We start from the raw sequence: 25,453 nt of genomic DNA on the forward strand, positions 1-25,453 counted from the left end.
TGAAGGGGCTGGAGAACAGGCCTTATGAGGAACGGCTGAGAGAGCTGGGGGTGTTTAGCCTGGAGAAGAGGAGGCTGAGGGGAGACCTCATTGCTCTCTCCAACTACCTGAAAGGAGGTTGTGGAGAGGAGAGTGCTGGGCTCTTCTCCCAAGTGATAGGGGACAGGACAAGAGGGAATGGCCTCAAGCTCCACCAGGGGACGTTCAGGCTGGACATTAGGAAAAAATTCTTCACAGAAAGGGTCATTGGGCACTGGCAGAGGCTGCCCAGGGAGGGGGTTGAGTCACCTTCCCTGGAGGGGTTTAAGGCACGGGTGGACGAGGTGCTGAGGGACGTGGTTTAATGATTGATGGGAATGGTTGGACTCGATGATCCGGTGGGTCTCTTCCAACCTGGTTATTCTATGATTCTATGATTCTCTGCGCCTGAGCACACGGCCAGGCTGGGGCAGCCAGCCTCTGCTCCAGGGGCCACCCTCCGACTGGGAAGCGGGAGCAGCTCATGCCCAACTGCTTAGGCGGCTGACCGAGGACGGCAAAGCTGCCTGGAGAGGGGAACACCCATCCTAGGCCCGGGCTTGGCCCCAGCCCCGGGTTTGGCCCCAGCCCCTCGCCATCCCTTCCTCCCCGTCCCGGCCGCTACCGCCCCCGCCAGGCGGAGCCCAGGAAAACAGCCCTAGCGCCTTCGCTCTCGAATCAAGTTTGCCCCTCCTCGCCCGCCGTAGCACCGCCGCGGTGCTGGGAAGCGGCGCGGTGGCGCGGGGCCTCCTGGGAGTTGTAGTCTTTCCGGGCGGGCCCGCTCATTGACGCCCCGCTGCCCGGCGCCGCCCGGGAACTACAGCCGGCGGCGGCCGCTGCCCGACTGCGGCCATGGCGGCTCCCTTGGTGCTCGCGGTGCTGGTGGCCGTGACGGTCCGGGCCGCGCTTTATCGCTCCAGCCTCGCCGCCTTCATCTCCGAGCGGGTGGAGGTGGCGTCCCCGCTGAACGCCTGGAAGCGAGGTGAGGCCCGGCCCGGGCGGAGCGGCCTGAAGCGGCGGGCCGGGAGGGGCCGGGCCGAAACGCGCCCCTCGATGGAAGAGAAGAGGGACCGGGGGGGCCGGAGCGCGTCTGGGGTGAGAAACGAGCCCTGGGAGGAGCGGCTGAGGGCCCGGGGGCTGTTCAGCCTGGAGAAAAGGGGCTGAGGGGAGAGCTCATCGCTGTCCACAACTGTCTGAAAGAGGGTTGTGGAGAGGTGGGTGCTGGGCTCTGCTCCCAAGCGGCAAGCGATCGGACGAGAGGAAATAACCTCAAATTGCACCAGGAAAGGTTCAGATTGGACATCAGGAAAATTATCTTCACCAAAAGGCTTCTCAGGCACCGGCAGAGGCTGCCCAGGGAGGTGGTGGAGGCCTCATTCCTGGAGGAGTTTAAAAGATGGGCAGGTGAGGTGCTGAGAGAGGTGATTTGGTAGTGGACAGGTACGGTTGGACTCGATTTCAAAGGTCTTTTCCAACCTAGGGATTCTATGAAATTGTGCAACACAGTGGGCACGGGCCGTCCCGAGGGCAGAACGAGTGCTGGGTGCTGTGAGGGGACCCAGCAGGCTTGGCCTTGCCTGTGCCACAGAGGTGGAATAGAAGGAAGGCTGAATCTGGCCCAGGTGTAAGACACTGGCAGCCAGGGAGAGCAGCTCTCGTTATGCTGGGGCTACACAAAGTGCTGCTGCGGTGTGGAGGCGACTGCCAGGCACCAGGTCCTAAGAGTTGCACAACTCTCCCTTGTTCCTGCACAGTTCCCAGCATGGCTCACGTGCTCTTCCTGAGGCTGAAGGACGGATCAGTCAAGACTCTTGGGAGGAATCCATCTCTATAGCATTTGAGGCCATTAGGAACTTAATTTATCTTAAAGACAACTTTATATGCAGTTTAGGCTAGATCTTAGGAAGAAATCTTTTACACTGAGGGTGGTGAAACACTGCCCAGGTTGCCCAGGGAAGCAGTGGCTGCCCCATCCCTGGAGGGGTTCCAGGCCAGGCTGGATGGGGCTTGGAGCAACCAGATCCAGTGGGAAGTGTCCCTGCCCATGGCACGGGATTGGAACTGGATGGGCTTTGAGGTCCCTTCCAATGCAAACCAATCTGTGATTCTATGATTTCTCTCTGAACACATGGACCTGTTTCCTATAGCTTCTTTCACTGCATACGCTGCTCAGTTGCCAGGGAATGTTTGTGTTCAGTTAGGTGGAGATTCTACGGAAAAACCCGGATACATGTTGCAATGCCAGCTGTAATTACATAGCTGCAAAGGATCTGAATTAACACTGCAAAATATGAGAAAGTTGCAACAACAGATAAAGTTTTAAACTTTGCCTGGTAGTATATATTCATTTCTGCTCTTTTATTGTGGTTTTGGAGGTTTCGGGTCTCTCTCTATATAATTAGGCAAAATAGTACAAGTTGTATATTATGTTGTGATTTAGAAGTAAGTATTCTCCAGTGTAACTACCACGTATCACATAATAGGTGACTTCAAATCAGTAAATATCGTAGAATCATTGATGCTGGAAAAGACCTCTCAGCTCATCCAGTCCAACCATCAGCCCAACCCACCATGCCTGCTAAACCCTGTCCCCAGGTGCCACGGCCACATGTTTTTTTAACGCCTGCAGGGATGGGGACTCCACCACTGCCCTGGGCAGCCAATTCCAATGATTCATCACTCTCTCAGTAAAGATATTTTCCCTAATATCCAATCTAAACCTCCCCTGGCACAATTTGACGCCGATTCCTCTCATCCTTTCTCTTGTTCCTTGGGATCAGAGCCCAGCACCCACCTCCCCACAACCTCCTTCCAGGAGCTGCAGAGAGCGATGAGGTCTCCCCTCAGCCTCCTCTTCTCCAGGCTAAACAGCCCCAGGGCCCTCAAGCCAATCCCACAACCCCTGTTCTCCAGACCCTTCCCCAGCTCCATTCCCTTCTCTGGACGCGCTCCAGCCCCTCCATGTCTTACTTGCAGTGAAGGGCCCAAAACTGACCCTAGGATTTGAGGTGCAGCCTCACCACCCCAGGGGGACAGTCCCTTCCCTTCCCTGTTCCTGCTGGCCACACCACGGCTGATCCAAGCCAGGAGGCTGGTGGCCTCCTTGCCCACCTGAGCCACTGCTGGCCTGTGTTCGGCTGCTGTTGACCAGCACCCCCAGGGCCTTTTCACTGCCATTTGTATACTTTTAAGTGCAAAACATTTCAGCTATGAGGTTTTAGCTGAGACAAATAAACAGATCACAACTGACTGTTCAGTTAGTAGAGACGTTTGTGTGGCAGAAGTGAAAAAAACATTGATTCCAGCTGGCTGTTGGCATGGTTCTCTGTCAGCTGTTCAGCTGGTGATTCAACGTGAGATCCTTATGAGTGTGGATGTTTTGAAAACAAGAGTTCTACCATCATGAGCTTTTCCTTTTCCCACATGACAGGGTTCTAATGCAGGTGTTTTGTGTGTTTCAGTGGTGGAAGGATTAGCGCTGCTGGATTTAGGGATCTCGCCATATTCTGGAGCTGTTTTTCATGAGGTTGGTGTGCCTGCTTCATTTTAAACACAATATTCAAGTTCCTTGGTCTTACTGCTCATGGACAGGCAGAGGCTGGAGACCTGAAGACTTCAGAGAATCTGGAGCCTGTAGTTGCCAGTGCAATAGCGCAATGTGGAAATCCCATTCAGCACAGAATAACTCATTACTGTGTTATAGACAGACATCTGTGTATTTTTCACTGCGTGAGGAGAGTCTGAAATAAAGGGAATCTGTAATAAATAAAATACTCTGTTCACCTCCGGGTATTTCTGTGAGCGGAGGCTGGAGTGGGAAGAGGCTGTCATTGTGAGTCTGAACACACCTTTACTGGATAGAAGCATCTCAGGTTTCTGCGTTTGCAGAAATGTCAGCATCAGCATGCAGTACGCTTGTTCCTCACCTTGAAAACGCCACCCTCCTCCAAGCACTTAAGCACTGGTGGGGTTCTATGCTCCTGAGTGGTCTCGTTGATGTGAAGTTGCACCGGAGCATGGTGTCACCTAGGGGTGAGGCAGGTGCTCTGAAAACTTGTTTCTCAGCAATAAATTTTTCTTTAAATGCATTTTTCTCCCAGACTTTGAAATATTTTCCATGCTTATTTATGCCACTATGTTATTTTATAAGTATTTCAAAGGAAATCTATTTTCTCACAACGAAGACTTAATTTACTCCAGATTAAGCTTTTCTGTCAAAGGAATAGTTCAGAAACTTGCTCTTCCTCTCATTGAAGGGAGAAGCCATGGGAGTAAGACAATGATAGGGTTGTAGTCCTAGTGCTTTACGTTTTTAGCATGCTTCCTTCAAGGCTCATCTAAACAGGCTAAACAGTGAAACAAGCTGTGTAGGAAATACTTTCAAAAGTACCTGCAAGCAATCTGAAAAAAATAAATTCTATAGAAAATATTATTTTCTAGAGCTGTGCTTTCTATGCTTTCTATGGTAACTCTAGTGCTATGCTGGTAGAATTGACTACTTGGAGGAGAATATAATTTTCAGAGTTGATAAAAGAGAGACCTTTGCAAGGAAAAAGAGTAGTAAGTGTGCTTTGATTAATCATTTTACTCTGAGGAAAAATGTTGTGGAATAACCTAAGGAAAATTGCTGTTTGCAGTCTCTTGTAGTACAGCTCCATTTTTCTCATCAAATCGCTTGTTGTTTTATATGGGCAGTATTTGATGTTGGTTTCCTTCTGCTCCCTTCTAGACCCCGCTGATAATTTATCTCTTCCACTTCCTGATTGAATACGCTGAGCTGGTGTTCATGGTAAGTGCTCCTGGAAAGGTTCTCTGGAAAGGTCCCATTCTGTGAAATGCCAAGTATGACTTCCCTTTTCCTTATGCAGGATTCGGGGACCATCAGGCTCCCTGTAGTTCAGTTTCTTGCTGAGCTCACAGTTGAATGGGGAAGGCAGCTTTGGCAGTACAAACCCACATTCAGGCTTTTCCCTTGTTGTATGTATTACTTGTCTTTGGTGAGTTCTTGGGTAGATCAGTGTCCCCACAGGGGGGCAGGGAGCAGGCGTTTGGTTTCAGGTTCCAAAGGCTGCCTCTTACAGGTCAGAATACTTTGTCCCCCCAGCCTGCTCCCTGCACGGCTAAAATCCACTGCCAAGCTGCAGGCCTGCAAAGAGAGCAGAAATGGGTTACTCCTCCAAATGGAGGGTTACTCTCTTCTGAACTGTTCCATGAGCTTGGTGGAACTTAGAGGGACAGAAATCATCCAGAGAGCTGCATGTGCTGGCTGGTGGAGCTTCTCTCCTCAGATCCCTGCTGGGCAGGGCTTGGACAGAGCTCACAGCTCTCTGTCTTGTGCTGGTGCTGTTGTTCCGGTGGCTGTTCTGCTGCCTGGGAAGTCTGGGTCAGCTCAGGGACTGTCCTCCTGGGTTAATGGATGGGGGGTTTAGCCAGCTGGGCACTGCCCCATTATCAGTGGGCTCTGATTTAAGTGGTGAGTCAGAAGAGTCATAGAGTCATGGAATGGTTTGGGTTGGAAGGGACCTCAAAGCCCATCCAGTTCCATCTTCCTTGCCATGGGCAGGGACACCTCCCACTGGATCCAGTTGCTCCAAGCCCCATCCAACCTGGCCTGGAACACCTCCAGGGACGGGGCAGCCACCACTGCTCTGGGCAACCTGGGCCAGGGCCTCCCCACCCTCACAGCAAAACATTTCTTCCTGAGATCTCATCTCCATCTCCTCTCTTGCAGCTGAAAACCCGTTTGCCCTTGTCCTATCCCTGCACTCCCTGGATCCAGAGCCCCTCCCCAGCTTTCCTGGAGCCCCTCTCAGCACTGGAGGCTGCTCGAAGGTCTAAGGACTCCACAAAGTCCAGGCTGAACAGACCCAACTCTCAGCCTGTATGGGAGGTTAGATTCTCTCATGTGGGATCATCTGTTACCTTTACATACTTCTTTCCCTGAACAATTTCTTTCCCCTTGATTCCCTATTCTTTCATTTTGTAAATATTAATATTGTTGATACAGCTTATGGCTTCAAGGTTAACAGCGGCGCATGAACACGAAGTACAGATCAGCAGCGTAGGATTTTTAAAAGTTGTTTTTCACTCTAGTGAGCTGAGTCATATCAGGGTTCTTATTCGGCATTGCAGTGCTGACCCAGACCTTTTCCTCCTTGTGTTTATTTTCCTCACAGTCTTTGTCTGCCTTGCTTTTTCAGATCACTGATGTGCTAACTGCTGTAGCTCTTTACTTGGCCATTCAGGACTACAACAAAGTTGTGGTAAGCTAACTTGCCAGTGTTGCCCGTCAGTATCATTGTCTTGTAGCAGAGAAAACACATGCCAGAGGCAGCAGTATCAACCAGTCTCTGTGGCAGTAAATCTGTTCATGTCTGGATGATGAATAAGCACGGGGCTGAATGGGGTAAACAACTGGGGTATTTGAACATCGGTTGTGGCAGTATTACAGTAGGAAACAAATCAGTGTCTAGAGCTACCACACTGCACTTGGATGATGATCACAGCCATACGAATTCTTTGATCTGAAAGAAATATAAATAATTAGAGAAATTAATGAGAACAAAATAGCCAGTGAGGTGCAGACAATTCGAGGTCACAGTACGCAGAGGAGATGTGAGATTTCAGAATGTGTGCTAGAAACCTACCTTCAGCTGTTGTGGCAGTTTGCAGTGTGCAGAATTAATCACTGGCCTATGGATCTGGCAAGACTGGACTTTTCTTCCCTCTGCTCTCACAATCTGCTGTACGCTCTGTAGGCTGAGCCTGGAATGTTTTACCATGAACATGATTTGTGTTTGCATGCAGCATAAGTTAATATGCAGACTGGGAATGTGTAAGGGAAGGAATAAAACCTTCCAAGGATGCTGATCAATATAAGTAATTCTAGTGAGCAAGGTCTTACACTAAATATTGCTTGTTCCTTCCGAATTATATTCCTTATAATTTGGAAGGAATAGATCCCAAAATCTATTTGGACTGAGTTATTCCTCCCGCCTCTCTCATAAGTAGCTCAAAGAACATTTTGTGTAAGCAATGCTGAGTGCTTTGCCATCCCACAGGGGCAGTGATCCAGTATTACCATGAGCAAGGGGGCTGCATTTCCTCCTTGTGTGGTCTCCCACCCAACTACGTGCGTGTTCCTTGTCCTCTGTCTTTGAGACGGAAATAACCCACAACAGAACTGCAGACATGTAAAAATCCTGCGTGAGAGTTACTGTGCTTGTTGAGAATTTATTACCAGCATCACTCTCCTTCTGTCTCTCCATGACATAGCTCAGTAGCTGTGACTGCAATTGCTCTTCTGTCTCCATAGAAAGCTTCATGGAACAAGGTAGATTAAAGAGAGAGATTTGGGATGCTAAAGGATATTTAGCGTAGAGGTGTTCACCTTGAAAATAACAAAGACTGCTTACTTTCATGATTGGTTTCTCAGGGTTTTGCTGTTTAACAGTGAATTTATAAAGTCAGCTTTTTGCTGGAGATCAGGCAAGCTTTAGGAAGATGAAAGGTATTAAACTCTAGCGTGGAGAATTCACTGCCAGCTGTGCCAAGAGCTAGACAGAGGGGATTAAGGAAGTTCAAATAAATAGAGATTATCTGCTTTCGCCTGACTTCCACTTCAGTTGTTAAGCATTTGGGATGAGAAAGGGGGGTTGTTCTGTTTGTATGACACCTTGCATGACGTGAGTTTTGGCTCTTGCCTGGGGCTCATATGTGTTCTGCAGTATCAGAAATACCAAGTGATAATAAATGGTGCCTTTCCTCATCTGATAGCCTGTGGTCATTTTCTCTTGTTCAGTTCAAAAAGCAGAAGCTACTGATAGAACTGGATAAATATGCGCCAGATGTGGCTGAACTCATCCGGACACCCATGGAGATGCACTACATCCCCCTCAAGGTCGCACTGTTGTAAGTATTGCTTCCTGTCGGCTGCTGTGGTTCCTCAGATCCTGCTGGGTTTGATCTGTCTGATTTGGGACTTCAGCATTTGTTGAGGGTTTTTCCCAAAAAAATTTTCTGAATTTCCTATTATGCAGAATATCCCTCCAGCCCTGAATACCTGGTTTGAATCATAGAATCATAGAATAACCAGGTTGGAAGAGACCCACCGGATCATCGAGACCAACCATTCCTATCAAACACTAAACCGTGCCCCTTAGCACCTCATCCACCCGTCCTTTAAACCCCTTCAGGGAAGGTGAATCAACCACATCCCTGGGCAGCCTCTGACAGTGCTCAATGACCCTTTCTGTGAAGAATTTTTTCCTAATGTCCACCCTAAACCTCCGCTGGTGGAGCTTCACTTGGGAGAAGAGGCCAGCACCCTCCTCTCCACAACCTCCTTTCAGGTAGTTGTAGAGAGCAATGAGGTCTCCCCTCAGCCTCCTCTTCTCCAGGCTAAACAACCCCAGCTCTCACAGCCGTTCCTCATAAGGCCTGTTCTCCAGCCCCTTCCCCAGCTTCGTTGCTCTTCTCTGGACTCGCTCCAGAGCCTCAACATCCTTCTTGTGGTGAGGGGCCCAGAACTGAACACAGGATTTGAGGAGCGGTCTCACCAGTGCCGAGTCCAGATGGAGAATAACCTCCCTGGACCTGCTGGTCACGCCGTGTCTGATCCAAGCCAAGATGCCATTGGCCTTCTTGGCCACCTGGGCCACTGCTGGCTCATGTTCAGTCGCTGTCAACCAACACCCCCAGGTCCCTCTCCTCCAGGCAGCTTTCTAGACAGACTTCTCCTAGTCTGGAGCTGCTCAGGGTTGTTGTGCCCCAAGTGCAGGACCCGGCATTTGGCCTTGTTAAACCTCATGCCGTTGGTCTCAGCCCATGGATCCAGCCTGTTCAGATCCCTTTGGAGCCTCCCTGCCCTCCAGCGGATCGACACTTCCACCCAGCTTAGTGTCATCTGCAAGCTTGCTAAGGGTGCACTCAATGCCTTCATCCAGTGAAGACCAGATGCTTTTCCAAATGTAACTTCATTCAGGCCCTCCAACACAGCCCAACAGCATCAGGTCACCAATTTGGTAGCAAGAATGTTGTGTCTACGCAGGTTATATGCCCATTTATTTTGCAGACGTGTGCTAAAGTTCTCAGAATTGATTCTGTGCCTCCCAAATGTCTTTTTTCAGAAGAGTTAGGAGAATTTTTGAGCAGCTGGACAAAATGTTTGCTCAAAGTCACAATTCAAATATCTCAGAATTACTTATAAAAATAGAAAGATGCTTTCAAGTTGTCATCTTAATAATGTCATCTTTTACTGTTCCTCTTTTACTAAACTTTTTTTTTTTAATTTCAAAATCTTCAGCTAAAGTATATAATGTACAAGCAAGTTACTTGATGTCAAAGAATTCTTTTCATTGGGATTTTGACACAAATAAATTATCATCTGAATTATTTTATGTCATAGAGAGTTTTCCATTCAATAGGTTGTTGTTTTTTCTTATTTTCATGTGAGTTTTGTAAAATGGTGAATTTCCCAGGGTGCAGAAGGCAGAGTTGGTAAATTGCAGACCCTTGTGTATTTATCATTGTTGCATATTATCGCATCAAAGTTTGCATTAAATCCTACTTATCCTGCTGTAGGCGCTCTCTGGAAACACAGAAGGCAGCAGACTGAGACTCAGAAAAGTAGGAAGAATGTAAAGAGATAGTTAGGAAATCATCAGCGCTGTCCACTCTGATCTAGTTATAAGCAACGTTGTTGGTACGTTATCTTGCTTACTGTACTGCTGATCCTTCCCATCATTTCCCTGTGCTTTGAACCTAGTTAAATTAGATTATTGTAACTCATTTCCAAAAGGATCTGGCATTCATAATAACTAAAGCGTGGCTGCATTCTGGAAGGTAAAGGTGTTCAGAGTTTGCTGACTTTTGTAATTCCATTTAAAATACGCCAGGTTTCCATAGCTGGCAGCTTTCGTGCTCCGTTCATGCCACGGTGGACATAAACAATTGTTCTGCCATAGCAGGAGTGTGCAGGTGCAGCCGAGTTGCAGGAAACTCTGCTAACATCACAGGATTTATTTGTATCTTGCTATCTTCTTATTTTCATTACTTCAGAGCTGGTCGATGTGAGTAGCAGAAAGAGTTAACTTTGGAACCCATAGTCCTAGGTCTGACTGAATAAATGCACAGTGTGTCTGCAAAACAAAACAAAACGTTTTTGGTTGACATTTTCTAGGATAGAACATGCTTTTCTCCAGTGGCGACTGTCTGAGGCTACAATCCAAATCCGTATTAAAGAACCTGTTCAGTTGAGTTAATTTGATGAAATTTGAATGTAAATAAATAAAAAGAAATGGCAAAGTGCCTCTGCTTCTTGTTCGAACATCTCTTCAATTCGATATTGTCTCCTTTGAATGTAACTTGAGCTTTGCTCTTTTTCAGCTACCTGTTAAACCCCTACACTGTGATGTCTTGTGTGGCCAAGTCCACCTGCGCCATCAACAACACTGTCATTGCATTCTTCATTTTAGCTACAATAAAAGGTATTGCAACAAATTAAAAATTGTTCTTTAGGGCGTTCTATAAAGATTGGGAAAGCAGGAGGAATTAAATTGATCTGGAATTTTACAGGCATGATGGCTGCAAAGATCTCAGTGAAACCCAGCAGAAACAGTTTCTGTTTTCTGTTTCTTTTATGACTTCCCAGTACTCGAGTCTTTTAGCACACAATTCGTACTGATGACGTGTTTTAGGAGATCTCTTCTGGATCAGAGGAAGGGTCAGTCAGATCTCTTGTCTCCAGCAGCACCCAGACTTTGTGAAGAAATCTGATATAGATTGGCTTTATTAGTGTTTCCAAGCAGAAGTTTTCCTCCAAAAGTTTTCCAATGATTTAAAAGCATTTGCAGAAGCAAACTGGTAGGGTCAGTTTAGTTAAACTGATTTTTAACCATTCACTGATACTGTAAGACAAATAGTTCAGTCCTAGACAGAGCTGCAGTGGTTGTCCCCTGGGTTTCCTCCCTGATGGGGAGTGGCAGCCTCTAGGTTTTAAAGTGGACAAAGAGAGAATGTCACATTATGACTTATTTAGAACTGTGCAGAACTGAATACCCAATAAAATAGAGTTATGTCGGGGTTTCTGTCTAAGAGAATGGGCTGAAGTGGAGAAGACTCATCACCAGGTAACCCCGTGTTTTCTCTTTCAAAAGGTGGAAGCAGAGAGAAGTTACCAAGTGTTCAGTGTTGGTGGGCTGACAGTAGTCCAGTGCACCAAGTCAGGATTTTTGCTGTCTAAGCTGCATTTTTACAGATGACATCCATCAAGTGACATAAGACTGAAAGCTATAGCCAGGCTATGGCACTGGTTGCTTGTGGTTTTATTGTTTACCTTTCGGAGTTGATTTCTGGTGTTGGCAGGAGGCAGCGTGAATACTCACCGCTTGGCTCCACCTGAGACACCTCAAATAAAGCTTCCTTAATAAAGGCATTCATACTTTTAAGACCACTTGGATAAGCTGTGCTAATCTTTTCTCTGCCTTGGTTTTGGTGTCTGTAAAGTAGGGCTAATGCCACTTTCTTCCTTCAGCTGCAGGCTTTTGCTTGCTGCCTTTCGCAGAGCTTTGATGAGGGCCCTGACACAGGACACAGTCTTGGTGATTAGGTTATCCAGTGTAACAGTGCTTCCGTGAGGATGTGACTGGAGTGAATGCATTCCCATGCATAGAGAGCACCCAGCACAGTCTATATATAGACTGGATCACATGAATCTCTTTCCATATGTCAGTGATAGGAGATAAACCATTCAGTACTTCTTTCTTGTAGGAGAATCACCTTGGTATGAGTCATTCACCATTGAAAATGGCATAAAAAAAATGGACGCTCTCCAGGACACATTCTGCTAAAAGCGCCTTTAAGTATTGTACTGATATTTGTAAAGCCCCGGCAGAGGGTGCTGCATTTCTTTCTGTGGGTGTTCCTTACAAATGAACACATTTTTTCTCTGCAGGTAGTGCCTTCCTCAGTGCTGTGTTCCTGGCCTTAGCAACATACCAGTCCCTCTACCCTCTCACGCTGTTTGCTCCAGCACTCCTTTACCTTCTGCAGGTAGGTGATTTCTGACTGTCGGTACCTGTTGTCATCTTGTGGCTGTGCAGGGACAGCCTGAGTATCAGGAAAAGTGACTCTTCTCAAGCCGTGGGAAGGGTGAAGCCTTTGTGGGGATGGTTGTGCATAGAGAAGGAGCGGAAAGTCATCTACTGAACTGGTTGGTGTTCAGCTCATTCAAAATAAGTGTTATTTTTTGTGTTACATGACTAGCAAGGAGGATTTAAGACTCGGGGAGTTTCCTTTGTGCTGAGATGAATCACAGAGGTGTGTTTGAATTGCCCAGACTCAGGAACACTGAGTTGGAGTTAAATGGCACAAGACATGTGCTTGTGAAAGTGGCTGGTTGCCCTTGTCCTTTCTCCATCCCCCTGAATTCCATCAGGGCCAGCCTTGATCCTTCATGGGTACCCAGTGCTTCGACAGGCAGATGCTGCTCCAGGCAAAACCAGCCCAGCACCAGGCTGGTGGCACATCTCGGACACATGGGGGTTGCCCTGTGAAGGGATAGGAGTTGGACTCGATGATCCTGGTGGGTCCCTTCCAGCTCGGGTCATTCTACCATTCTGTGAGTGGGGTTTAAAGCTGAGGCAGCTCTTTGCTAGAGTAGATTCATCACCAGTTTGCCTGCATGCTTGCCTCCAGTCTGCCTTAGCTCTTGTGCTGACACTGTAAACAACGGCTTAACTGAGAGTCCAGATTAAAATGCGCTTAGTGAAGACTGGTCATTGGATGGTCTTATTCTTACCTGGGAGCAAGGTGAGGCTGTAGCCACCAGCAGAGGAGACTTATCCCAATTTACAGATAACTTGGTGGTCATCTTTATTATTTTTGTCATTCTGAAAGTCCTGCTGTTGAGTCTTTCGCCAAGGCCTTCTTGGTTGCTTTTGTCCTGTCTCCCTTGTGATTTTTGTAGCTAATCTTAATTACGGGTTCATTCTAGCCTATTCTCAAATCTCAGAGCTTCAAAGGGGAATGGAGCCTCCGTTCTAGTCCATTTGCTTTCCCTGACTGACATGAATGTCTCTTACCTTTTATCAGGTTTTTTTTATTATTATTACTCTTTGCAAGAAGGAACTTCTGCAGTCAGTGTTGTTTTTTCAGTTGGATGATTTGAGGTGCATTTACTTTATATATTTTATATTTTGGTTTCTTTCTTTAGCTTTAGTCGGAGTAAAGGGGCAGTAAAGTACAAACATTGTGTTCACAAGGGGATCATGCTTGTGTGTGTTCTTATATCCGGAGTTGTAAATGAACTTCCCTGCATTCTTGGTGCAGAATTAAATAACTTTTCTCCAGCACTTTTGCATCTATCCTGTCAAAAATTCTGGGTACACTTGCTGACATTTTTCCAGCCAGTGGTATTAAACACACTCTGACTGAGAAAATAGAGCAAGTGTTCCACAGAGCCCACATCTGTCAGAGCTGAGTCTCCGTATGTCTCCTGCAGGTGTAAACCCTAGTTTCAAATGGGAAAGCTCCATCACTGACTTGGAGCTCAGAACTCAGAGCAATTCCCAAAGGTGTTTGCCCCCGTGTAGGTATTTGTCTTTACTGATGCAGTCAAAGGTCCTCTTGGAGTGAAATACTCGTGTCATCTGTGACCGAGGGGTCGTGGTTGACCTGTCACCGATCACATGTGGGAGTGGCAGGGCTGCAGTAGTTGTCTTTGAGGAGGCAACCTCTTAGAGGGGCTCCTTTATGCTTAGGAACCTTCTGGATGTCATCTTTCCTTGATTTCAACAGAGCATGACTGACAGTCCGCGTGGTGGAGCCCTGGCCTCACAGCGTGGTGGGTGGCAGAGCAGGGTGCTCGGTCGCCCTGTTGATGCGAGTTTGCCAGGGGAGGCAGGCAGACTGTGTGCGGTGTTGCAGAGGTCTAGGATACAGTGAGGAGGAGGGTGTAGTTCTCGCACATCAGACTTGACTCACTGCATGCAGAAACAACCAGCTTAGCTACTGTATTTTCAAGTACAGTTCTGGAAATACATGCAACACAGATGACTTAATTGGCCAGGGTGGAGGTCATCAAACAAATTGTGTCTGAGAGCTGTTCCTTCCGGTGCCATAGTACCAGTGTTTGATGCTTTCTTTCATCAATTTAAAAATATGTTCTGAACACTCAAGCTTTCTTGTGGCTTTCCCCCTGCTGAGGGATATATATCTGTTTGTATTTCATTTTCAGCGTCAGTTCATACCAATAAAACTGAAAAGTAAAAGCTTCTGGCTCTACACCATGCAGTATGCAGCCCTGTACCTGTGCAGCCTGGTGGTGATCATCTGCCTCTCCTTCTTCCTCCTCAACTCCTGGGATTTTATCCCATCTGTGTACGGGTTTATGTAAGTATAAGGGTTCTTACTGTTTTTTCTGTCTAGCCCCTGCTGTGTTGTTTCATGTGCATCACACATAGGTGCCCCACTCTTGTCCTAAGTAGAGTGTGATCTGTGATTTTACTGGCAGGGCAAGAAAAGAAAGAGTGAGGAGGAGAGCAGGCGCTAGCCAACTTCTGTTAATTAAATAACAGCAGGAATTGGAGAAGGCAGGAGATGTTTTCTATTGAGTTGACTGGAAATGAATTTGATTGTTGAGATACAACAGCTGTGAAACTTCAGTGTCTGCAGAAATGTCTGCTTGGGAATCATTAAAATCCTCCTAGGGCATAGGGAAGGATTAGTCCCTTTTCCCTCCAGGTTTTCACCCCTTTGGTTTCGCTTTCACAGATTTAAAGTATAGGTTCTTCATCCAGTAGCACACGATGGTGAATTAGTGTAAGAGAAGCAGGGCAGTGAAAAACAACCATTTTAAAACATTACCTTGACCTTTCTTTTTGAATTTCAGCCTTTCTGTTCCAGATCTGACCCCCAATATTGGCCTTTTCTGGTACTTCTTTGCAGAGATGTTTGAACACTTCAGTCTTTTCTTCGTATGTGTGTTTCAAATCAATGTGTTCTTCTATACCATCCCCTTGGCCATAAAACTCAAGTAAGTGTGTTTCTCTGCTAGTTTTTTTACTCTCAGTTGTCTGGTGAAAGCCTATAGCACTAGTTTCAGATGCCTGGATCTCCAGGCCTGAAAAAGGTAGGGAGTTTTAAGAGGGCCCATCCTCCTTATTTACCAAAGTAAATCTTTGTAAGTACATTTTTATTCCTCGTAAATAGAGTGAGTTGAGCTCTGCTGTGCAATAGATGTGTTACAGGCATCAGAAGAGAGAGCAGAAAGTTAAGCTCTAGAGATGCCTGCTCCCTGCCAGCATAAGGCAGAGCAATCTGCAAGCAAGAAGTCTTGGCTGGAACTTTAAGTTCCTTATTGCCAGAAAGAAAGTGAAAACTTGGGGACATTCCTAGCAGTCTGTGCTAATGTTACTCTTCTTTCTGATAAAACCACCCATTAGTGCCTGGATCCTCAATGAGGTTCTCCTGCTGACATGGAATGGGAACAGGCATCATGACATACCAGAGGGATGGCTATGGGCTTCTCCAAATAACCTGCACACAGGAGGTGCTGGTTGCTTTTCAGTGAGTGGGGCAGAGCTGGGGAAGGGCAGCCCAGATGACAACTTGTAAACGTGTGTTGAGTGTCATGGAGTGAGCCGATGTGCAGCTCAGTCTACCTGCCTAGCATTCAGAGCCTTGTTTGGAGAGAACAGGGGTACAAGGGCCTCTCTGAGACCATCCCACAGTACGTTTGTGCCCTTGCTGATATTTATTTCCAGTTTCCAGAGACTACTGCATCCTCTTATCCTTGGAGTCTTTTCTCTTCTAGGGAACACCCTGTGTTCTTCATGTTTGTCCAGATTGCAATCATTTCCATCTTCAAGTCCTATCCCACTGTGGGAGACATTGCCCTGTACATGGCCTTCCTTCCAGTCTGGAGCCACCTTTACAGATGTAAGTTCCTGTGTTTGATCGTTCCTTATCTGGAATGAGAAAGGGCCTCTCCAATAACTGTCATCGCTCAACCAAACCAGGCCCATGACCACAGGCTCTTGTGGCCTCCTTGGGGTGTCTGGAAGGAGCTTGGTGTTTCTGGTAGTGCGGTCTCTAATGTGCCTTTAGGACTCAGACTGGAAGTGGTTGAGGAGGGAATTTTCACTTGTAGCTGATCTCTCCCCTCTCTCCAAGTTGTTCTGAAGATTACCTGTGTTGTAAGGACCTTTTACAGTCCTGTGTGAGGAATGTGGTTTATTTAAAGTACCCATCCTTTGAAGGCTTCACTGACTTTTCAGGCTGTGTAGTTTCAGTGCTGCTCCTGTGAGTGGTCAGTCCCCGAGCCTTAAAATCCCACACCTTGCAGTGGTTTTTTGTTTTGCCTCTTGTTTGCTTAAAGTGAGAGTAACTGAATTACTCCAAGCAGTTTTCCGGTTGTTCTTAGATGCTTCATAAAGAACCTCTTCAGCTCTTTACACCACCAGAGAGATTCCTGTTGGTTTTCAAACTCGGGCTCTAGAACCTGCTACGCAGGGGACATTTGGAAGCACTGTTTTTTTCCTGGTGTTTCTTGCTTAAACATGCTGCTTTGACCAACCCTGACAGCTTGTCCAGGCCTTTTGCTGCGGTCTTCTCTAACCAAGGCCAACTGTTTAAGGACAGCTAGTCTGCCTGCTGTCTGGAGGCAAAACCAGGCATCCAGAGGCTTGGAGGCCATCTGCTCCATCAGTGTCAGGCTAAAGAAAGCTAAGGAAGCACCAGGCTAGTCCTGAGCATGGCACAGCCGTAGCAGGTGAGGTGCTTCTGATAACTTCTGGTTCCGCAGAGGTCACTTGGACATTCCAAGTGTGCTGATAAGGGGACTGTGAGAGGGGCAGTCATCTGTCACGTGCTCTCACCCACGGCAAGTGAATACACCTACTGAACAAGAAGTTTTAAAGATAGATGTGAACAGATTTGTGCTCTTGAAGAGTCAGGTAGCGCCCTTTGGCTGGAGAATGGACTCTTTTGGTTACCTTCAGGGACATGAGCTGAGGTTTAGCCACGCACAGCAGCCCAAGAGCTAGGATGCTTTATACTACTGCTGCCAAAGGACAGGCATAAATAGTTCACAGAAAACCAAATCTCTCCTAGCCTTGTAGTCCCTGGCTCTTTTAGGGGAAGTTGTGCTTGGTTTTTGTCCCTCTGGCACACACACTAATGGATTCTGGCCATGCTTGCACCTCCTGAGGTCATGTGTTTGTCAATGTGTTTGGCCTATGTGGGTTCCCTCCTTTTACGGTGCTTTCATTTTCTGACCACCTTCTGAGGAAGTATCATTCTTCCTATGGCCCACAGATTCATTTTTTCCCATGGCCGTCAGCTTGACGAGGCTAGGGAATGGTGTGCTCTGCACTCTGAGTCGTGATGCTGACAGAAAGGCCCTTCTCAAAACTGCTGATTCTGTAGTGTAGACACCAAAAAGCCAAGGAAGAGTGTTTGGAAGCAGGATCTAGACAGAAGGAGCCACAAATGAGGATTTCGGACTCAAGCAACAGCAAAAGTATTTATTTTAAAGGGAAACACAGTAGATTTCTTATAAAAGCTAGCCAGGAAATTATTAAAGGAAAGTGTAAAAGATTATTGGAGAGCAGTATGTGTGGGCAAGTGCCTCTGCCTGCTGGACGCACCCTAAAAGACCACTGCTGGTTGCGTGAATATGTCTGCTTAATGACACATCATTTTAACAGCTTGGTTTTCTTTTGCAGTCCTCCGGAACATCTTTATCCTGTCCTGTGTGCTCATTGTCTGCACCGTCCTCTTCCCTGTTCTGTGGCATCTATGGATTTACGCAGGAAGTGCAAACTCCAATTTTTATTATGCCATCACGTTGACTTTCAGTGTAGGGCAGGTGAGTAGTGCAAGGCCGACAGGGCTGCACCGCGGGTAGATTGCTGGACCGGGTGTCATGTCAGTGATGGGGAATCCTGCAGGACGTGTCTGGCTCTCTGCACCCTGTGCAGTCCTGCCCGTCACCTCCCTGTCTCTCCTGTCTCTGGCTGAAACCTGCCTGGTCCCCACCATCTGCCACACTAATGGAAAAGCGTTCTGGTGGTGTTTGAGCAATAGCTTAACAATCCAGCCAGACTGCCCTGCAAGTTACATGGTCTGTTGTTTGACAGCAGCGGAAAAGCGCTTTAGGATGGCAGGACTAGGAGCACATGTGAATGGAGGAGGTGAGCTAAGAGTGGGAGTGAAAAGGGGGCAGCAGCAGTGGAGCCAAACAACAGGCTAATAAGAACTGCCTGTACACGGGGACACAGCACCAATATTTCTCAGCATTATACTTCACTGAAAGCAGGGGTTTGGGTGTAGGCAGGGTCCCAGTTATGCCAATGCTTGCATCCCTACTTCTCTCAGGGCCGTTCTTCATACACAACTTTCATTTGTGTTAGGGAAAACAGAGCTAGGCATCCCTGGATTCAGGTTATGCAGTTGCTACAACCTTTTCTAGATCCTCACTCTTCTCTGTGCTATTTCTTATGTCCCTAAGCCCTAGGACAGTTTCACAAGTGGGTGGAATTTCCTCTCATCCCATCCCTTGTTACTTGGGAGCAGAGCCCAGCACCCACCTCCCCACAACCTCCTTTCCAGGAGCTGCAGAGAGCGATGAGGTCTCCCCTCAGCTTCCTTTTCTCCAGATTGAACGGCCCCAGGGCCCTCAGCTGTTCCCCATAAGACTTGCACTCCAGACCTGCTGCTGCTTAGTGGAAATATCCATGGGTATGGGACTCTTCTCCCAAGTAACAAGTGATAGGACAAGAGGAAATGGCCTCAAGTTGTGCCAAGGGAGGTTTAGATTAGATACGATCGTAGAATCATAGAATGGTTTGGGTTGGAAGGGACCTTAAAGATCATGCAGTTCCAACCCTCCTGCCACAGGCAGGGTCACCTCCCACTGGATCCAGTTGCTCCAAGCCCCATCCAACCTGGCCTGGAACACCTCCAGGGATGGGGCAGCCACCACTGCTCTGGGCAACCTGGGCCAGGGCCTCTCCACCCTCATTGTGTAGGATTTCTTCCTAATGTCTAATCTAAGTCTTCCGCTCTCCAGTTTATAGCCATTCCCCCTTGTCCTGTCACTACATGCCCTTGTAAAAAGTCCCTCCGCAGAAACCCATTCTAGGTAATGTTTCTTCACTGACAGAGTGGTGAAGCCCTGGAACCGGCTGCCCAGGGCAGTGGTGGAATCCCCATCCCTGGAGGGTTTCAAAAACCATGTGGCCGTGCCACCTGGGGACAGGGTTAAGCAGGCACGGTGGGGTCGGGCTGACAATCAGAATGGGTGAGCTGAGAGGTCTTTTCCAACCTTAGTGATTCTGTGATTCCTACACACTGGTAGTGGAACAAACAGATGAGTGTCAGCCTCCCTTGGCTCAGTGCTGCAAGGCTGTGGACACGGCATGTTCATAGGTTCACGGTGTCCCCTCTCGCAGAGCACAATGAACAGCTTGAGAATTTCTTAAGCCCCTTCAGGTTCCGTCACAAATGTACATCCCTTTTTATTCCTTGTTCCGAACCGTCACTAATATGTCTGAACATCTCATCTCTTCAGATCCTGCTCGTCTCAGATTATTTCTACGCCTTCCTCCGGCGGGAGTACTACCTCACTCATGGACTCCACTTGACAAGGCAAGATGGGACAGAGGCCATGCTTGTTTTGAAATAAGGATTGTGCCCACCATTCCCGGTGACATGGACCACTCTAAGGAACGTGCAAAGCTTGGGGTTTGTGGGGTGGGTGGGGAAGGTTCCTTGAATGAGATCTGACTTTGGGAATGACACCTGCTGAAAGAAATGGCTGCAGTTCTTCTGGGAATACCCTCCTGAGCTGTAGGAGTTCACAGACTTGGAGCTACAAGTAGGACCTGCAATGCCTCTGTTGGAGCATCTCCCTCCTCCCTCAGCCATGCTTTTCACCATGACCTCAGCCATCAACTCAGTGCAGTCCAGCAGGAACTGGAAAAATTGTCTGAGTTGAATCTCTGGTCCAGAAAGAGCTCAGACCACAAACTGTTTACTTTAGTCACTGCTTCTTGGAGATGTTTGCTTCTCCTGGGAATTTCCCCCTTACTGCTTTGACCAGTAGTGCTCCCACCTGGCATGAGACAGGCTCTGGGTACCTCTGTGTCTCAGCCTGGGGTGCAGATGCCATTTCATGGTTCTCCTACTGTTGTGGGATCTGGAAAAATCATGTGCTCGGGAAATGAATCATGACCAAGGATGAGTGACCTGTTGGAAGGAGGACAAGCTGAAGCTGCTGCCACAGGAGTAGACATGAGTAAGAACTGGGGTGAAAGGATGGTTGGTACTGGGTAACTGCAGCACAGTGGCTTCCACGTCAGGAGCTGCATTGCAGTCTCTCAGAAGAAGGAACACTACTGTGGAGATAGCTTCCCACTACCCCTTGTTATTGTAGGGTGACAAAGCTCGGCAGTGCGGGGCTTGTGCTGTACCGCTGTGATTGCTGGGATGTGAAATGGGTCTGTGTTAGGGATCAGGAGGTGTCCAAATCTTCCCTTGGAGGCCCTGGACCAAATCCTGAAGGAGCCTCAGCCACTGCTGTTATGGAGCTGTGGGGCTCATGGTGCTCCACAGCTGCTGGATATGCACTTCCCTGCGTTACCTTCTTACAGGGACAGTGATGGTACCTTGTGGCTATGTGCAGAGCACCCAGGAAAAGCCCTCTCCCCTGTTTGTCTGCCCTCTCCTGCCCTCAGACCCCCATTTCAGAGCTGCTGCCACTGCCGACCCCGCAAATGGGACTCACTGGAGTGAAGCCATCTGGCCACCTTCTCGCTCTGCTGCTCGCATGGTGGTGGAGGAGCTGTAAACGCAGCGTGAGAGCTGCTCATGTGCCGGGGCAGCGGGCAGCTTCTCCGCAGCCCAAGACAAATCCAAAGGGCTGGGAATGTCACAGATCCAAACCAAACTGTACCTGGTACCGAGCAGCCGTGAGGGCGCTGTGTCCTGGCAGTTGTGTCAGCGACTCTTCGTTCTTTCTGGACAATGAAAATTTTGCCTTACTGCACTGCTATCAGCGCTTTGGGGGGGGAGCGACCCCAAGCCCTGCTCAGCCCCCGCGCTCGGCTGCAGCCTGCGCCTCCGGGCTGCTGCGGGCTCTGGGGCCGAGCAAGGAGTATTATAAACTGTGCAAGTTTTAAATTCCGCTGGTGTGCTCTGTGCTTCACAGGGGACTGGAGGGTGGTGGGGGCTCTGGGAAGCACCAAGAAGCACAGGGATGGGGCTTGAAAGAAACACCAGGGTGAGGAGGAAAACCGGCGGCCCTGGGGTGTGCGGAAACACACTCTGGTTTCAGGAAAGGTGAGCTGGGCACAGTTCAACCCGACAGCAGCGTAAAGAAAAACCCGCAGAGCGCGTCTGGGTGGCCGAGCTGGGGGCTGCCCGGTTACAGCTCCCTCTTCCCCCAGAGCAGAAAATAACTGGGGGGTGCGATGCCGGCGGGAGGCAGCGGGACCGAGCCGAGGGTCTGCGGGCAGCAGCTCCGTCCTCGGTCTCAGCAGCTGAATTGGCTCCTGTGGCTCCAGCGCCGCCCCAGCCCGGCTCCCTCTGGGCCTGCCAGGGGAGCAGATCCCAGAGCTGAGGAGAGGGACCGGGGTGGGCCGGGGTGGGACTTGGAGAAGAGGAGGCTGAGGGGTTCCTGAAAGGCAGTTGTGGTGAGCTGAGTGCTGGGCTCTTCTCCCATGTAACAAGGAAGTGATTAGTGGTTGATGGGAATGGTTGGACTCGATGATCCAGTGGGTCCTTTCCAACCTAGTGGTTCTATGATTCTGTGAAGGAACTGGATGAGAGGAAACGGTCTCCAGTTGTGCCACGGGAGGTTTTGATTGGGTGTTAGGAAAGTCTTTACTGACAGAGTGGGGAAGCACTGGAACCTTCTGGCCAGGGTAGTGCTGGGGTCTCCATCCCTTGGGGTGGTTCAAAACCCCACGTGACTGTCACTCGGGGCCAGGGTTTAGCAGGCAGTGTGGGGTTGGGGAGGGTTTGACTGGATGAGATTGCGGGTCTTTTCCAACCTTAACGACTCTGTGATTCTGTGACCCAGCCTCACAAGGCCCATCTGCTCTAGCAATCGGAGTAAGGCATCTCCTGACAAAACAGGATCGCTGTGTCCCATTTCCACCCCGCACCACCCCACCGCGCCCGGCGGTGCCTGAGAGCTTGGATGCAAAGGTGGTAAGAGGGAGCGTACGTGATGGAACGGGCCCTCCAGGACTGATTTAGTTCAGCCACCCAGCACCTGGCTGAAAGGGGGGACACCCGTGCCAGCCCCACCCAGGCCCTGGCTCTGCAGCGGAACACATCCTGGACCCTGGGAGCTGGGAGAGGACACGGGCACCCGCACCCACCCGTGTCAAGGATGGGTGCCAGGGAGGGGCCGTGCGGGTGAACATGAACCCTGGGTGGTGTCGAGGGCACCCGGCAGCGCCTGCACGGCCGGCATGAGGGGGCTCTGTGCCCGCTACCACCTCCTGGCTGGTGCAGTGTGGTGGGGCCCACGGGGCAGCGCTGGGAGGCACCAACAGAGTGTTTGGGGGTCTGGAATCATGGGGGGTGCAGGGGGTTGGATGCGTGGAGGGGTTGCCCTGGGGAGGGCGAGGGGCTGGGGGGGCGCAGAGGGTGATGGGCACACAGCCCGGCATGTGCAGCCCCGCTGAGGGTTCCAGCACCCCAAGGGCCACATCTGCTGCCCAGGGCAGTCCTCACTTGTCCCGTTGGGGTGGTTTCTGCCTGCCCTGGCACTCACCAACTGCCACTGGGATGAAAAAATTTTTCACAGAAAGGGTCATTGGTCCCTGGCAGAGGCTGCCCAGGGAGGTGGTTGAGTCACCTTCCCTGGAGGGGTTTAAGGCACGGGTGGACGAGGTGCTAAGGGGCATGGGTTAGTGTTTGATAGGAATGGTTGGACTTGATGACGCGGAGGGTCTCTTCCAACCTGGTTATTCTATGATTCTATGATTCTATGAAGGCACCTCCCGTCCCCACACGCACCACTGGGCAGCGAGAGGAGATCGCGACCAGGCTTAGTCCCTTTTGCTGGGGCTGAGGCTGTGGAAGCCTCTCCTGCCCCTCTCCCTCCTCCTCTTGGGCAGCCCTACACCGTTGAACTTGCTCTTGGTGTTGCTCCTTGGGGCGTGCAGGGCGCTCACCTCCTCCTGCCCCCAGCCCAGCCAAGACGAGGAGCTGCCCGTGGGATGAAGGGAAGCAGCCAGAGCGGAGCAGCTGGACTGGGAGGGAGCCCCACCAGCAGCCCCAGCTCTGGAGGAGCCGTGCAGGCTGGTGCTGAGCATGCCGAGCAGCATCCTGCGGGATGGGGAGATCCAGGAGGTAAGGGACACTCCCACCGGCATGGAGACCCCGTTCTCTTGCTCACATCCTTCATCACACAGCTGCGGCCACTGTCCTGCCAGGAACTGGTCCAGCACAAGGCCACATGGTGACAGCCCCATCCCTGGGAATGGCCTCTGGAGGAGCACTGGCCAGGGGGAAAATGCTTGAGGAAACATCTCAGAGGGGTTCTCAGGGTGGCGATGCTTGGAGGAAGTACTCTGGGAGGTTGCTGGGAAGGGCTGGGAGCTTGAGGAGACCCCTTTGGAGCATGTTCACGGGGAGGATGCTTGGGGACGGCATTCAAGAGGGTGCTCAGGCTAGAGGAGGGCTCCTGAGAGGATGCTTGGGGATACCTTTTAGGGGCATGCGTGCACAAGAGGGGGAGAAGGATACTTGGGGACAACTCTTGGGGGGGATTTTTGTGGGGAATGAGAGGAGAATGCTCAGGGAGACTTCTTGGGAGGATGCTCAGGGTGTGGGGCGGACGCTGGGGCCGGCCAGCCCTGGCTGAGCCTGCTCTGCCTCAGCTGGGCCCCCACCTGCCCCCCCGGCTGGTGCAGCAGCCCTGGCACCTGCTGTACAGCACCGCGCGGGACGGCTCCGGCCTGCGGACCCTGTACCAGTGCGGGGCCCAGCCAGGCTCCCCGGCTCTGCTGCTCATCAGGGACACAGGGGCACAGGTACGGCCGGGCCCTCTCCAGCCCAGCTGCCCCGTGGGGCTGGGGGCAGCGACCCTGGCATCACCCAGAGCCCGACCTCGCTGCCAGCTGGACAGGGGATGCATTGGGGACCAAGCCATGGAACCCCCTCCCGCTCTGTTCCCTCCTAGGCCTTCGGTGCTTTCTCTGCCACCACCATTCACTGCAGCAGCGGCTTCTATGGAACAGGCTAGACCTTCCTCTTCTCCCCAGAGCAGAAGGTGAGGGCTGCAGGCTGCCAGTCGCGGGGTGCCCTGGGGGCTGGGGGACTTGCAATGCTCCTAGGATCCAGCCACACCAGGGGTTCCCCAGGGCACTGGGGAGGAGGCTGGAGTGACAGCATGGGGTGACACGACCTCCTTTGGTTGGACATGGGGGAAGCTGTCAGCTGGAGTCCCCCGGGTACAGAGTCCACTGAGTCTGAGTCCACTACAGTGGTGTCCACAGGCTCAGCCAGGTCTTCACCTGGAGAAGCAAGATACAGCAGGGATGGGTAGAGCTTTGCTCAGCAGCCCCTGCTGCCCTTTGAGGGACAGGGACAAGGATGAGGTGGGGATGCTGCATCCCAGCCAACTGCTGTCTCCACGCAGGTGTTCAGGTGGACAGGTAGGAACAACTTCTTCATGAAAGGGGATGTGGACCTGCTGATGGTTGGTGGGGGCAGGTAGGAGCCACACTGGCAGCTTTGGAAGACCAGGAGGTCCCCAGCCACAAGGGCTGTTGGGGCTGCAGTCCAAGCTCAGGCTGCCTTGCCTCAGCTTGAAGCCAAAAGTTCCTGTGGAGGTTTTCCAGCAGCACCCACCGTTTCATGCTCCCCGATCCCTGCCTGTGGGCCAGGAGGCAGCCCCGGGGGTCTCATTCCCATTTTGCCCATCCCTTGCACCCGGCATCCTCAGCAGGAGGGCAGCTGGGAGTCAGGATGGGAAGGTGGCTGGGGAGGCATCCAGGCACAGAGGAGGCAGGAGGGGGGACCCACAGCCAGCTGCGCCATCGGAACCTTCCCAGCGGTAGATTTGGGTTGTGGCTGGATGGAGACCTGCACCACGGCGGCAGCCGCCCCTGCGAGACCTTCAACAACGAGGCCCTCTCACCCTGGGAGGAATTCTGCATCCAGGACTTGGAAGCGTGCAGCCTGGCCTGAGCCCACAGGTCATACCTGGAACAAAGGGATGCTTCAGGACCAACGCCTCCCACCCCGCTGTTCCCTGCCAGCACCCACCGAGCGCAGCCTCACCCCTGCCTCCCTCCCCCCTGTCCCCACTCCACATGATGGGGAGAGGCTGCAGCAGGGTCTCAGCCCCTTGCAGCACTGGTACCACAGGCCAGGGTCCCAAGGTGGCTGCAGGACCAGCCCTCCCGGCACAGAG

At 50.4% G+C, this 25,453-nt stretch overlaps 2 protein-coding genes across 3 annotated transcripts; both read left to right on the top strand.

The window, feature by feature from the left end:
- The first annotated feature begins 781 nt into the window (after positions 1-781).
- Positions 782-21,186, top strand: PIGU (phosphatidylinositol glycan anchor biosynthesis class U). Of its 2 annotated transcripts, XM_069871820.1 has the most exons (13): positions 782-1,000; positions 3,480-3,544; positions 4,748-4,807; positions 6,219-6,281; positions 7,820-7,929; positions 10,405-10,505; positions 11,972-12,069; positions 14,255-14,409; positions 14,909-15,052; positions 15,833-15,957; positions 17,745-17,887; positions 19,592-19,750; positions 19,787-21,186. In XM_069871820.1, exons 1-12 carry the CDS (start codon positions 871-873, stop codon positions 19,703-19,705), a joined length of 1,308 nt encoding a protein of 435 aa, XP_069727921.1. In that variant the 5' UTR covers positions 782-870; the 3' UTR covers positions 19,706-19,750; positions 19,787-21,186. The 2 variants fall into 2 exon arrangements, with proteins under 2 accessions (XP_069727921.1, XP_069727922.1); XM_069871821.1 differs by lacking the exon at positions 3,480-3,544 and having other exon boundaries at positions 865-1,000.
- Positions 21,187-22,499: 1,313 nt separating this feature from the next.
- On the top strand, positions 22,500-25,233 carry TLDC2 (TBC/LysM-associated domain containing 2). The gene is given in 6 exon segments (XM_069872021.1): positions 22,500-22,532; positions 23,224-23,385; positions 23,916-24,068; positions 24,218-24,307; positions 24,677-24,750; positions 25,092-25,233. Coding segments are annotated over 6 exon segments (648 nt in total). The 3' UTR covers positions 25,228-25,233.
- The last annotated feature ends 220 nt before the right edge of the window (positions 25,234-25,453 follow it).

The sequence above is a fragment of the Phaenicophaeus curvirostris genome, chromosome 18 (assembly GCF_032191515.1).
Source record: "Phaenicophaeus curvirostris isolate KB17595 chromosome 18, BPBGC_Pcur_1.0, whole genome shotgun sequence".
NCBI classification, from domain to species: domain Eukaryota; kingdom Metazoa; phylum Chordata; class Aves; order Cuculiformes; family Cuculidae; genus Phaenicophaeus; species Phaenicophaeus curvirostris.